Genomic DNA, 15,614 nt, shown 5'->3' with positions numbered 1-15,614 from the left:
TGAACTACTGATACACACAACACCATGAATGAATCTCAAATAGGCTAAGTTAAAAAAGCCAGCCTCAAAGGATTGCTTACTGTATGATTCTATTTATATGATACCCTACAAAAGGCAAAATATAGGAACAGAACAGATAATGGCTGCCAGAAGCAAAATGCCAGTACAAAGAAAATAACTGTCAAGATTTCTTTAAAAACTATCACAAATTTAAAAAATAGGCTGATAGTGCCTGACCAAGCGGTGGCACAGTGGATGGAGCGTCGGACTGGGATGCAGAGGACCCAGGTTCGAGACCCCGAGGTCGCCAGCTTGAGCGCGGGCTCATCTGGTTTGAGCAAAAAGCCCACCGACATGAACCCAAGGTCACTGGCTCCAGCAAGGGGTTGCTTGGTCTGCTGAAGGCCCGTGATCAGGGCATGTATGAGAAGGCAATCAATGAACAACTAAGGTGTTGCAACGCACAATGAAAAACTGATGATTGATGCTTCTCATCTCTCTCTGTTCCTGTCTGTCTGTCCCTGTCTATCCCTCTCTCTGACTCACTCTCTGTCTCTGTAAAAAATAAATAAATAAATAAATATCTAAAAAATAAAAAATAGGCTGATAGCAAAGTGGAGCTACTAAGAGGAAATTAAATGTGAGCAGGGAAATTAAACACAACAAAAGACAACAGTTAAAATTCATGAGGAAGAATTCATAGCAAAATTTTTCCATTTAGTCTTCAAATTGATGGATTATCAAGTGTTAATCCAGATAAACTTCTTTTAAGGCTATTTCCAGGATAGTTTTTTTGTTTTTTTTTTTTGTTTTTTTTTTTTTGTTTTTTCATTTTTCTGAAGCTGGAAACAGGGAGAGACAGTCAGACAGACTCCCGCATGCGCCCGACCGGGATCCACCCGGCACGCCCACCAGGGGCGACGCTCTGCCCACCAGGGGGCGATGCTCTGCCCATCCTGGGCGTCGCCATGTTGCGACCAGAGCCACTCTAGCGCCTGAGGCAGAGGCCACAGAGCCATCCCCAGCGCTCGGGCCATCTTTGCTCCAATGGAGCCTTGGCTGCGGGAGGGGAAGAGAGAGACAGAGAGGAAAGCGCGGCGGAGGGGTGGAGAAGCAAATGGGTGCCTCTCCTGTGTGCCCTGGCCGGGAATCGAATCCGGGTCCTCTGCACGCTAGGTCGACGCTCTACCGCTGAGCCAACCGGCCAGGGCCTGTTTTTTTTGTTGTTGTTGTTTTTTTGTTTTTTTAGATTTTACTTACTCATTTTTAGAGAGAGAGGAAAGAGAGAGGGGGGAGAGAAGGGGGAAGGAGCTGGAAGCATCAATTCCCATATGTGCCTTAACCAGGCAAGCCCTGGGTTTCAAACCAGCAACCTCAGCGTTCCAACGCTACGCTTTATCCACTGCGCCACCACAGGTCAGGTGTTCCAGATAAACTTTTAAATCTGCCTGACCTGTGGTGGCGCAGTGGATAAAGCACAGACCTGGAACACTGGAGCTGCCAGTTCGAAACCCCAGGCTTGCCTAGTCAAGAGACATATGGGAGCTGATGCTCCCTGCTCCTCCCACTTTTCTCTCTCTCACTCTCTCCCCCCCAAAATGAATAAATAAAATCTTAAAAAAAAGATTTTTTAAATCCCAAACTTTGACAAAATTTCAGAACATAATAACAAAACTTATATATAGCAAAATTTCATAAAATAAAAGATAAAGAAAAAAATCCTAAAAGCTGCCAGTATAACAGGATAAGAATTAAATTAACATCTGACCTCTCATCAGTAATGAAGGAATATCTTTAGAAAGGACAGAAGAAACCAACTTCAATCCAAAATTCCTATATCAATTTGATTGAGAATTCAAGAAAATGGGGATAGGAGAAAGAAGGAAAATAAAGATATTTTCAGATTCTTAAGCAATTATTCAGTTCAGTAAACCCTGTTGCCCCTACTTCTAAAAGTATTATCCCAAACATACTGCTCACAAAAATTAGGGGCTATTTCAAAATGAATATAAAGTGATAAAATATCCCCTAATTTTTATGAGCAGTACAACAATCATTCCATAGCTACTATCTGAGGTGTAGAAAAGAAAGGCTTGTAACATAAATAATTTTTGGCAAACTTACTTTCTCTAAAACAAAGAGACTTTTAGCAGAACTTACTTTTTCTGAGAGTAAGTTACTCCCTATTGGCCTTGAGGCTGGTTTCCCAGACTGTGGCCTTGGACTAGCTTTGTGAAGTAGCAAGTGTTCTCAGAATGTTTTTCCCTGAACTAACCCTATAGATCAGGGGTCGGGAACCTATGGCTTGCAAACCAGATGTGGCTCTTTTGATGGCTGCATCTGGCTCACAGACAAATCTTTAATAAAAAAAAGTTAAAAATATAAAACAATCTCATGTATTATAATCCATTCATTTCCTACCGCTCATGTTCATTGTTGCAGGTGGCTTGAGTCAATCACAGCTCTGGGACAACAAATTTTTATTGGATAATGTGTAATGTACCCAGGTGGTTGTATGGCTCTCATGGAATTACATTTTAAAATATGTGGCGTTCATGGCTCTCTCAGCCTAAAAGGTTCCCTACCCCTGCTATAGATAAACATTGTAAGACAGCTTGTTTCACTGCTTTGTTTTACTGTTATGCTTTCTTCCCTCCCCATTCCTCAATCAGTATGTAATTCTCCCTATAAAACCTAACTCCAAACTGTATTCACCGCCACATTGATTTGAACAACTTAGGTTTCCATGTGGTCCACTAGCTGGCTAATTAAAGGCTCCCAATTTCTTAATTTGGTTAACTGATTGATTGTGTGGCAATACGTCCGTTATCTCGTTATCTCGCTGTTCCGATACAACACTATCCACTGCAATAACTCTCCTAAGTAGCTGATCACCCTGCTTCTACCTTTGCCCCCTTAGAGTAGATTATCCACATGGTAGCCAGAGTAATCTTTTTAAAACATAAATAAAATAATAGCATAGCTCTACTCAAACCCTCCTATCACACACATAATAAAAGCCAAACTCCTAACAACAGCCTACACAATCTAGTCCCTAGATACTACACCAATATCATTTGCTGCCTCTCCCAACCATGCCACGCTTTGCAGTCTTGCCATTCATTCCTTGAGCATACCACATGCTCACTTTCAGCTCAGAAACTTGACACACTCTTCTCCCACATCTTCCCAGGACTCAGTCCATCACTTCATTTGGTTCTCTATTTAAATGTCACCTCTTCACCCTGGCTGAATGGCTCAGTAGATAGTGTTGACTCATTACACCAGAGGTTGCGGGTTTGAGGTCAGAGTACTTAGGAGAAACAATCAATGAATGCATTACAAAATGAAGCAATTTTAATAAGACAGGTAGGAGTGTGCTTTGTGAAAAGCCAAAGAAACAGACGAAGAGGACACAATATTAACCCTTTGAGTAGTGAGGTTTTTTTCATGCTCACTGACCCCCAGGAGTGAGGGTTTTTTTCAAAAAATAAAATTAGTTCCAGTTATAGTTTTATTAACTTAAAATCATGTTTGTGGCCCTGGCCCGTTGGCTCAGTGGTAGAGTGTCGGCCTGGCGTGCGGGAGTCCCGGGTTTGATTCCTGGCCAGGGCACACAGGAGAAACGCCCATCTGCTTCTCCACCCCTCCCCCTCTCCTTCCTCTCTGTCTCTCTCTTCCCCTCCCACAGCCAAGGCTCCACTGGAGCAAAGTTTGCTCAGGCCCTGAGGATGGCTCTGTGGCCTCTGCCTCAGGCACTAGAATGGCTCTGACTACCGCAGAACGATGCCCCAGATGGGCAGAGCATCGCCCCCTGGTGGGCATGCCGGGTGGATCCCAGTCGGGCGCATGCAGGAGTCTGTCTGACTGCCTCTCCGTTTCCAACTTCAGAAAAATACAAAAAAAAAATCATGTTTGTTTGATAACCAATTTATGGAAACAAGAAGAACATACATTTGCCTTTTTTTTAATGTTGCCTCACACAGGTATAATCGTACTCTGGTCAGGAGGCACGAGGACGTACATGAATGTTTGTACTCCTCAAAGGGTATGATTCCCAGGTTTCCTTAGCACACTGTTGTTCTTCAAAGGAGGCCCATGCCATTTGCTTCTAAAATCCAAATCATAAAGCCAAAATCATTTCAACAAGAGTTCTAGATGATGAGGTCCAGATTGTAGCTCCTTGATGATCTGGCTTAATCCAAGACTAAAAATTAGAGCAGGGGTCTCAAACTCGCGGCCCATGGGCCGCATGCGGCCCGCCCACCAATTTTGTGCGGCCCGCAGAATGGCCCGCAGATTAATCCACGAAGTTTGATTAGTCTGCGGGCCGCATAAAATTGGTGGGCGGGCCGCACAGCCGTGAGTTTGAGACCCCTGAATTAGAGTATTCAATGTTTTAATGACAAAGTTCCAGGAATGTATTATACTTTCACCTCCAATCTGCTCTGGGTATGTGTGAGCAATTCTCAGGAGCCTGAAAAGGGTGGTAGGTAAAATGCTCCTCTGCCAAGCCTCTAAAAACACTTAAGAGCCAGACACCAATAAGGATACACTGTGCGTCAACTACCAGAGAGCAGATGTTGTGCTGCTAACACAAACACTCTTTATAAAAACAAGCTGGAAAGGGCAGAGGAGAGAGGCCATCCCACAGGCACAGCTATGACTTTACCATCTCTACTCAGCACAAAGAGAAATAAGCCATCAGATTCTACACAGAGGAGTAGGAATGAATTAATTCAAGATAACAGGCTCTGGAATCAGCATCCTGGGTTCCTTTGTGGCCCTGCAATTCACTAGCTGATGACAGTGAGCAGATGACTTAATTGCTCCAGGCCTGTTTCATCATCAATAAAATGAGGTTCATAATAATTATTCTAGCCTCCCAGAGTCATTTGAGATTTAAAAATACTATCTCACAGTGTAAGCACAGTGTCTGGCAAATAGTAAGTACTCAATAAAAGTTATTTTTATTATTAAACTGAAAATGTTATTTAAATGCACACTGTCTACCATAGCATAGCCATGAAAACCACAACTCAATAAAACATCCAGGTTTTTAGCTTTAAGCAAGATAATTTGGTCTTCATCCTATAGATTACAGATAGGGAACAAACTAAGTTCTAATTCCAACAGATCTGATTACATTTGTTCTCTAGAAAGAACCCCTGGCTGTAGAGTAGAAAAGCAACTAGGGAAAGTGTAAAACCAGGGCAAGAAACGCAATGGAACTGGAGGATCTCCATCCCAAATGTGAAGGCTCCACAGAAAATTTAGATACAGGCCCAAGAGTTTTTAAATAAGAGACAGTTGTCTTCTGTATCCCAAAAGGATTATTAAATAGACATCCAGATAAAAGAAGACAAATGCCTGCTGCACAAAAAATAAGAACAGCTCAGTGAATACAAAAACTCTACAGTTGATGCTTTCTAGGGATTCAGAAAGTGATGGGGGAAAGTTGAGTTGTTTCATAAGACATTAACTTTCTGCTGTCCTGCATCTCCTCTATATGTCAACTTGTCTGTTCACAATGCTGTTTAAAGGACAGGACAAAAGGATAGTGTGTTGGTTACAGTAGCAAGCCACCTAAACCGTAAGTGCTCTGTCCAGCACCTAAACCAGCAATTCCCTACTCCAGATGCAGCTCAGAATGACTGACTGTATTTAATGTTTCAGACGCCAACCTCCGACAGAAATCTACAGGTTCAGAATCTCTGGAGAAGCCATTCACAATATTAATTTTGAATAAGTATCACATTTAGAGAATTCAAAACCCAAAGGCGTAACATTAGATTCAGTAAAAAAAAAGTCTTCCTCCCTCAACTACTGTCTAGTCTCCAGTTCCCCTTGCAACAAGTAAACAATGTTACCAGTCTCTTGTGTAATCACAAATGATTCTGATGTACACAGCTCTAGTTGAAAAGCTTTATAACAGCAATTTACAACCTTTTACATCTCATGGCACACATAAACTAATTACCAAAATTCTGGGGCACACCAAAAAAGTATATCTTTTGCCGATCTGACAAAAAAAAAAGTATAATTTTGATTCATTCACACCTGACAGCTACTGCTGTGCTATTGTCGTCATGTTTTTTATTTGACAGTCTAAGGGAAAACAGGTCAGTGCCCTTGACTAAATAGTCAGGTATTACATGTTTTAAAAATTCTTGCAGCACACCAGTTGAAAATCACTGCTCTAAAACAATAACAAAACAAAACACAGTGCTCTATATTTGTGGCCCTCAAACTTTGGTCTTGGGGCCCCTTTACATTCTTAATATTGAGGACCCCTAAAAGTTTTTGCTTATTTATGTGAGTTACATATATCAATATTTACTGTATTGGAAATGTAAACCAAGACCATTTTTAAATATTAACACATTTAAGAATAACAATAAACCCATTAAGTACAACTTTCAAAGGAAACCTAAAACTTTGAAATTTCAATATACATGTTAATAAGAAATCTAGTGAATATTTTAATATATTTAACATAAGTTTTAATATATATTTAAAGTACATTGATTCCTAAGCATATAATCAAAAGAAAAGCATATTTTATTTGGAACTTCACCAGCACCTCTTCACAATTTTGGAAAATCATGAAACCAATACCACCACTTGTGGTCCATGAACCACCAAGACAACATTCCTTTATCTGTCTGCACCATGGCTCACAGTACACTCAGAGGTGCTACAGATTAGGGCAATCATCTTACTTCACTATGTAACAGTAGTGGACAAGTCATACCTAAGTATTTACACTGAAATACTTATCTAATAAAAAACTTCTTTACTCTTTTTTTTTTTTTTTTGTATTTTTCTGAAGCTGGAAACGGGGAGACAGACTCCCGCATGCGCCCGACCAGGATCCCTCGCTCTGTCGCAACCAGAGCCACTCTAGCGCCTGGGGCAGAGGCCAAGGAGCCATCCCCAGCGCCCGGGCCATCTTTGCTCCAATGGAGCCTTGGCTGCAGGAGGGGAAGAGAGAGACAGAGAGGAAGAAGAGGGAGAGGGGTGGAGAAGCAAATGGGCGCCTCTCCTGTGTGCCCTGGGCCTTCCGCACGTCAGGCCGACACTCTACCACTGAGCCAATCGGCCAAGGCCTCTTTTTCTAACAGCTAGAAAGAGGATTGATTACAAAGTATGAAAAGGAGTGTTGTCTTTGACAGAGTTGAAACACTGTAACATCAAGCACATTGTTTCCAAAAAGAAAAGTAACAACTATCCAAGGATAGAATAAATAAAATGTGCTCTGGGAGACGGCCAGGGATGTGGAGAGAGAATTTTCCCGTCACTCATTGGCGGTATGTGCTTCAAGCAAATTCATAGCTGATATAAGCTGGAAAAGGCAGGAAATAATGGTTATACTTTATAAAAATGTTAAGCACCATTATAGGTAGGTGCTTTGTTCTTGAAGGTCCCTTGAAACCAACTGTAAAAAAAAAGAAATCTAAGTACTCTATGAAAAATTGACTCACATGAAATTCACACTAAAAGAAATAAGTGTCCATTATGCCTCAATTTTATAGTTTTAAAAAAGCAGTATATTACAAAAGCAAAAGGCCAATTGTAATATGTTATTAAAAAATGAATAAATCACCCTGGGCTTGCCTGGTCAAGGCCCATATGGGAGTTGATGCTTCCTGCTCCTCCCTCCCCCTTCTCTCTCTCTCTCTCTCTCTCTCTCTCTCGCTCTCATTCTCTCTCCTCTCTAAAAAAAAAATTAATAAAAGTAAAAAAAAAAATCTTTAAAAAAATAAATAAATAAAAATGAATAAATCAGATGTTCTACTTAATTATCAGATAACAAACCCATTAACAAAAAGAAAAAAATAAATGTCAAAATTATAAAGCCAGCAATTAATATAAAACAAGGCAAGCTATTAAATAGGTGTGCTTATAAATTTGTCATTAATAGCATTATTTGGAAATACGAATATGATTGTTTGGCAATTCTAGCTGTCCAGGACAGAGCAAAAAGAGCATCATCTTTAATGGATTATGTATTTTATTCAGGGAGGATCCTCTGAGGATCTCAAAGAAAGTCTATTTATTCTTAACTTAGACACAATTCTAAATGGAGAGAAAGGACAGTGCTGAGCTTTGCAAGGACTAAGTGTTTCAACCTCATTAAGGGGATGAAACCAAGTCAACCAAAAGAAGCCTCAAACTTAAACTTTTTTTTAAATTGAGAAATATCATGCTACCTCACAAGTGGCCTTCAAAGTCCAGTTGTGACAGAGAATGTGTGGTTTACCGTTGGAGGAAAACTTAAACTGGTATAATGAAAACACAGAGGTTAAGGTGAGTGAGTCATAACCAACAATCTTAGCTCTCTGGTTTCTTCCATGATTAGGAGCATCAAGTCAGATAGGTAATGTAGAGGACTAGAAATTTCCAAACACAGAAGAATCACCAGAAGTTTGCACTCATCACAAAGCCACTGCACCCTCTACCCCAGGGGTCCCTAAACTACTCATGCAGCCCCCTGAGGCCATTTATCCGGCCCCCAACGCACTTTCGGAAGGGGCACCTCTTTCATTGGTGGTGAGAGGAACATAGTTCCCATTGAAATGCTGGTCAGTTTGTTGATTTAAATTTACTTGTTCTTTATTTTAAATATTGTATTTGTTCCCGTTTTGTTTTGTTTTTTACTTTAAAATCAGATATGTGCAGTGTGCATAGGGATTTGTTCATAGTTTTTTTATAGTCTGGCCCTCCAACGGTCTGAGGGACAGTGAACTGGCCCCCTGTGTAAAAAGTTTGGGGACCCCTGCTCTACCCAGAACCCACCCCAGAAGTTCACAGGGCCCTCCCTTTACTCCATTCAGGTCTGTGTTTAAATATCTCCTCAGAGGCTTTCCCTCACCTCTTTCCTCAACATGCCTTTGCCCTACTTTATTTTTATCCTAGTATTTATCACTAATTAACATCATACATTTACCTATTTATCAGGTCTCCTCCACTAGAATATAAGAGGAATGAATTGTCTGTACAGCTCTGCAACACCAACACCTAGCAGAGTGTCTGGGAGTGGGGATGTTCAAAGCTTACTTGACAGAGTGAAAGCTCACATAATGTAACAAGGTCTGTGTATGGTCTGTCATTTAATAGGTTGACAAAAAATTTTTTCATCTTTTGCCCCTAATATTATCATAGAATATCAAATAAGTTATGTACGCTCATTGTCATGAATCATAAAAGGTCAAAATAGTTCCAATATTTTAAATGTAATATTGGTTAGTCTTCCTGCAAAAATTGCACAATTTCTTTTCTACATTATGGTGCTTAAGGAAAAAGTAACTCAGTTGCTACGGATTACCCAAAATACTCCTGCATGGTGCATCCTCATGACCTCCCGCTAAAGCAAGTATCAAGAACGACATATTGTGCCATTTGTTACAGTACCACGACCATACAATGGCTTTACGTATTGTACAGAACTGGGTTTGGGTAGCAGCATTCGCTACGTGAACTTCCCCAGAAATACCTTTACATCAAATCCAATCCTCAGCCCTTTATGGCAGAAACATATGTCAGGTAACGGTCGTAAGAATAATCCACTTGATATCATACTCAAGTCTGCTATACTTTCCTAAAGGAAAGGGAAAATTATGTGGCTCGCCACCACCTGACACCCCCCTCTGCAGCGTCACTCAGCACTATCACAGACATGCGACTGGGGACAGTCCACTGCTCTATCCACCCAGACTAACCGAAGCACCTGCCCAGTCCTATGACTGTCGAGAAGGCGGATGCGTTCGGAAACTGACGTCTTCCCAGACTCCACTCTCAAAATCAGAACACGCGGGGAGCGGTGACTCAGCCCACCCACCACCCACCTCACGCCCTCCCCGCCCGGGGGACCCCGGCCTCCCCACCCTCCAGCCCTGAGGGCTGCAGCACCCAGCACCCCACTAGCCGGCCGCGCCCCTCGCGGTTCCGCTACCGCGGGCCTGCAGAGCCGGGGGGCGCCCTGCCCCGACCCACCAGTCCCGGGGATGCTTCCGTGCTGCACTTGCAAGCGGCAGCCTGCAGGACGTGCCTCGGACCCCAGCCGCCCGGCCCGGCCTCGATACCTTCACTCTTGCCCAGAATCCGGCAGCACAGGTTCTGCAGCAGGACGTTCGGCGACTTCTGGTCGGGGGTCGCCATCCTCGCCCGAGACTGCCCCGTGGGGCCCCGCGGAGCCGCCGGCCCGAGCCCGCCCTTCCCGAGCCCAGCGCGCTCAAAAGGCCCCGCCGCGCCCCGCTGCCTGTGCCCGCCCCGCACCCCGCGGGCAGCGGTGTCCCCAAAAGCCTAAGGCCCCGCGGGAAGCTCGGACAAGGGCGCCATTTTAACGGAACCCGCCGAAACCGCGGGCCCTTCCCACAATGCCTCACTTCTTCCGGGCGCTCAGAACCCACCGCGCGCTGTCCCGGAGGCTTCCCCCGCCGTTTCCGAACGTTCCCGACCGCGGCTGCCGGGCCTGCAGAGTCCCGGTGCCTACCGCCCCAGCTGCTGACTGCACGTGTTGCCGCCAGTGCTCAGACCCCCGACGTCATGACCTGCTGTGAAAGTGCTTGGTGCCTAATAACGCCTTAAGAGTCCATAATAATAAAAATAATATAAGCCGTTGTTTCGAGTGACACTTTTGGTGGAAGAAGTCTGTTTAAAGGAATACAGGATTCTATGATTTTAACATTTGGTTGAGCGCTGACATTATCCTGCTACCTTATCTAGCTTTCCTAAGAGCGGTGTGTGGCTTCTTCCCATCCCCTAGTCCCATACCTCTCCACACTCCAGGTGACTGTAGTCACTGGAGACAGTCAGATGAAGAGAAGGAAAGGGCCCAAAGAGAAAAAGATAAACAGGCAATTACAAGTCATTTTAAAGACAATTATAGACGTTTAAACGTTAGTGCAAGAAAAGCAGTAGGCACTGAGAACTGCGCCATCCAGGAATAAATGATGCAATCCACGCATCATCTGATCAAGGTGTGGGATCCTGAAAGCTACAGTAGATTAGACCAGTGGTCCCCAACCTTTTTTGGGCCACGGTCCGGTTTAATGTCAGAAAATATTTTCATGGACCGGCCTTTAGGGTGGGATGGATAAATGCACAAAATAAAATTATGCAACCGGCATAAAAACTGTGGTATTTTTAAATATAATTGTCGAACTTAGGAGACAAGTGTCAAGAGTGAGTCTTAGACGGATGTAACAGAGGGAATCTGGTCATTTTTTAAAAATAAAAGATCTTTCAGACTTAAATATAAATAAAATGGAAATAATGTAAGTTATTTATTCTTTCTCTGCAGACCGGTACCAAATGGCCCATGGACCGGTACCGGTCTGCAGCCCGGGGGTTGGAGACCGCTGGATTAGACCAAGGGTGAATACTTACCCCACATTGGAATAACTTAAATTTCTTTACAGGGAATTCAGAATTAAGATCAAAAGAATTTGTATCTCTAGATGCCTGAACTATAGCAGGAAAAAAAAGTCACCTTTCAACACCAAGTGAGCTGGGTAGAAAACCCTACCTCCCACCCCTTCCAAGGCGAGAGAAGAAAGCCAAATCTTACAAACAGGACCACCAGAGGCTTCCTGCTGGAACGCAGGGATGTCAGATGGCACCTTGAAGAGAGCCTGTTGAAGGGGTAAGACCTTAAAAAGAACTTTATTCACCTGACTACCATTGGAAGTCTAGGAAAAGGAAAACCATAAAAGTCACAACACAAAAACCAAAAGTCTCTGAGGGAGGTAATTGGAGGGCCAGGACTTCATACCAAAAACAGAACTGCAATTTCAGATAGTAGTAGGTGTTCATAGCTCTCCTCCTTCCCAGCCCTCCTGCCATACTAATCTGGGCTTCTCAAGTAACTGAGCCTCAGTGGCAGTCACGACAGTAAAATCACAGGGAGTGACAACGAGAAGCACGTCGAGGAAAGGATACTGGAGAACAAATGGCACAGCATAGTGGATATTGTGCAAATGTGTCCTTTCAACCATCCTCATCACTGAAACTAACCTGAATGTGCCTCTGCTTTTTCCATAAAAAGATGGAAATCGAATAACTAAAGTACAATGTGATAAACATGTAGCAGGATGTAGAGAAGGATGTGCCCAAGAGTTGGCAACTAGGATACAAAACTTGGAACCCTGTGTTTTAAGAACATCACAGAAAATGGGAGGCAGGCTCTGCCTCAGGGTTTATTAGAATGCAACCAAGCTGGCATTGCTAAGTTGCCAACCATCAATCCCATTTTTAAAAGTCCCTCTACAGCTGATGAGTTGAGCATGAGAAGGAGAGGATTCTAGAGGTCCTAAGGCTATCTTAAGGACCTCTAGATCTTCAGGATCTACCTGCCAGGAAACCATGTAGAAGTAAGAACCACTGTGTTGAAACCTCAAGAAAAGTCATACATGCATTCCATAACAAGTTTGGCCTTGAATGCCTGCCACAGAGATGGTGTCGATGGCCACTCAGAGTTAATCAGAAAAGGAGGGCTCGTGACAGAAGATATGATCATGTACCAAGATAATTAAAAAATTTTCAACCCTTGCCTGACCAGGCAGTGGCGCAGTAGATAGAGCATTGGACTAGACACAGAGGACCCAGGTTCAAAACCCCGAGGTCTTTGGCTTGAGTGCTGGGTCGCTGGCTTGAGCGTGGGGTCATAGACATGACCCCATGGTCACTGGCTTGAACCTAAAGGTTGCTGGCTTGAGCCCAAAGTCGCTGGCTTGAGCAAAGGGTCACTCATTCTGCTGTAGCCCCCCAGTCCAGGTACATATGAGAAGCAATCAATGAACAACTAAGGAGCCGCAATGAAAAATTGATTCTTCTCATCTCTCTGCCTTTCTGTCTGTCTCTCCTTATCTGTCTCTCTTTCTGTCTCTCTGTCTGTCACACACACACACACACACAAAAAAAAATGTAACCCTTGTCTCTAATCCCTCCATCCTGACTTAAATCAAGAGAATTAAAATTAGTAATGGGAGGTGGAGGAAAATAAGAGGGCAAATGATGTCCCCTACTTGGGGAAGTGTAACTGGCAAAAAAATAATTTTCATGCTTAATCTCCTAATATTAAACTACTATAAAAAGTCACATGTGACCCGTTTGGGGCGTTGGAGCCTTTAAGGGTGTATCCTAAAAGCTGGTAGTTCCCCTGATCTCTATTGGGCTTTTTCTGCCTCTAGGTATCTTAAAAGCCATTCTCAGAAGATCTCGCTGAGGGGTTTGAGGATCCCCATCTGCCTATATAAATCTTTTCCATATATCTGGAGCTATTTGGAAAAAGACAAAACAGTGTTATTAGCTAGATCTAATAAAGAAGGTAGTAGTTTGCAGGCAAAAAAGATTTGGTATCTCCTGTTCATCAGCATTCAAAAGAAATGTAAATTTTTTTTTTTAAGTAAAAAGCATGATATGGTAGACCCGTCGGAGTCATTGGCCTGGTGTGCAGGATTCCCGGGTTCGATTCCCGGCCAGAGCACACAGGAGAAGTGCCCATCTACCTCTCCACCCGCCCCCTCTCCTTCCTCTTTGTCTCTCTCCTCCTGCCCGCAGCCAAGGCTCCACCAGAGCAAAGCCACCCCGGGCACTAAGGATGGCCCCATGGCCTCCGCCCCAGTCACTAGAATGGCTCCAGTTGTAACAGAGCAACACCCCAGATGGCAGTGCATTCCCCCCTGGTAGGCATGCCAGGTGGATCCCAGTCAGGCACATGCAGGAGTTTGTCTGACTGCCTCCCCATCTCCATCCTCAGAAAAATACAAAAAATAAATAAATAAAAGAAAAATACTACAAAAAAAGGGGGGGCATTCCCTTGTGCTAAAGCTCCAGGGAGCATGGAGTGAGCTTGAGTATGTCCTATGAAACATGGAGCTCTATGTTGACATATAAGTCTTTGAAGAAGGAGGAACTGCTGAAATAGTTTATCAGCATTTGTCCCTAAGACAGCAGTCTTTATAGTGGGAACACCATACGTAAATATTTGCTGTCTGTCTATACATTAAAGGGGGAATATGGCAAATGCTGAAAAGCCATGATCTTTGTGCCCCTCCCCTCCCCCAACACCCTCCCTCTCCTCCCCCCACCCTGTAACCCCAACACTGTTGTTCATGTCTCTGAGTCTCATCTTTATGTCCCACCTATGTATGGAATCATATAGTTCTTAGTTTTTTCTGATTTACTTCTTTCACTCAGTATAATGTTATCCAGGCCCATCCATGTTGTTGTAAAAGATCCTATGTCATCATTTCTTATGGCTGTGTAGTATTCCATAGTATATATATACCAAAGCTTTTTAATCCACTCGTCCTCTGATGGACACTTGGGCTGTTTCCAAATCTTTGCTATTGTGAACAATGCTGCCATAAACATGGGGGTGCATTTCTTCTTTTCAAACAGTGCTATGGTGTTCTTGGGGTATATTCCTAACAGTGGTATAGCTGGGTCAAAAGGCAGTTCGATTTTTAATTTCTTGAGGAATCTCCATGCTATTTTCCACAGTGGCTGCACCAGTCTGCATTCCCACCAGCAGTGCAGGAGGGTTCCCTTTTCTCCACATCCTCGCCAGCACTTATTCTGTGTTGTTTTGTTGATGAGCGCCATTCTGACTGGTGTGAGGTGATATCTCATTGTGGTTTTAATTTGCATTTCTCTAATCATTAGTGATGTTGAACATTTTTTCATCTGCCTATTGGCCATCTATATGTCCTCTTTGGAGAAGTGTCTATTCACTTCTTTTGCCCATTTTTTGATTGGATTGTTTATCTTCCTGGTATTGAGTTTTATAAGCTCTTTATAAATTTTGGTTATTAACTTCTTATCAGACATATTGCCAAATAGGTTCTCTTATTGTGTAGTTTGTCTTTTTATTTTGTTCATATTGTCTTTAGCTGTGCAAAACCTTTTTAGTTTGATATAGTCCCATTTGTTTATCCTGTCCTTTCTTTCACTTGCCTGTGAAGATAAATCAGCAAATATATTGCTGCGAGAGATGTCAGAGAGCTTACTGCCTATGTTTTCTTCTAAGATGCTCATGGTTTCATGACTTACATTTGAGTCTTTTATCCATTTTGAGTTTATTTTTGTGAATGGTGTAAGTTGGTGATCTAGTTTCATTTGTTTGCAGGTAGCTGTCCAATTTTCCCAACACTATTTGTTAAAGAGACTGTCTTAACTCCATTGTATGCTCTTACCTCCTTTGTCAAATATCAATTGACCATAAAGGTGTGGGTTAATTTTTGGGTTCTCTGTTCTGTTCCATTGATCTATATGCCTGTTCTTATGCCAGTACCAAGCTGTTTTGAGTACAATGGCCTTGTAGTATAACTTTATATAGGAACTGTGATACCACCAAGAAAATACTATGAAGAACTATATGCCAAAAAAATTGACAACTTAGGTGAAATGGACAAATCTCTTGAAACATATAATCTTCCAAAAATCAATCTGGAAGAATCAGAAAACCTAAATAGACCGATTACAACAAATGAGATCAAAACAGTTATCAAAAAACTCCCAACAAACAAAAGCCCTAGGCCAGATGGCTTCACAGGGGAATTCTACCAAATATTCAAAGAAGAAATAACTTCTATCCTTCTCAAGCTATT

The 15,614-nt window shown here is 42.7% G+C and overlaps 1 protein-coding gene across 1 annotated transcript in view; it reads right to left on the bottom strand.

Annotated features, from left to right (window-relative positions):
* Positions 1-10,363, bottom strand: part of TUBGCP3 (tubulin gamma complex component 3) — a 98,730-nt gene extending 88,367 nt beyond the window's left edge. The window contains exon 1 of the mRNA XM_066235351.1: positions 10,086-10,363. Within this exon, the coding sequence (XP_066091448.1) occupies positions 10,086-10,161 (76 nt within the window). The 5' untranslated portion in view covers positions 10,162-10,363. The remainder of the gene's footprint in view (positions 1-10,085) is intronic.
* Positions 10,364-15,614: the final 5,251 nt, after the last annotated feature.

Source organism: Saccopteryx bilineata, chromosome 6 (genome assembly GCF_036850765.1).
Source record: "Saccopteryx bilineata isolate mSacBil1 chromosome 6, mSacBil1_pri_phased_curated, whole genome shotgun sequence".
NCBI lineage: Eukaryota > Metazoa > Chordata > Mammalia > Chiroptera > Emballonuridae > Saccopteryx > Saccopteryx bilineata.
This window is presented reverse-complemented; position numbering and strand designations above follow the sequence as displayed.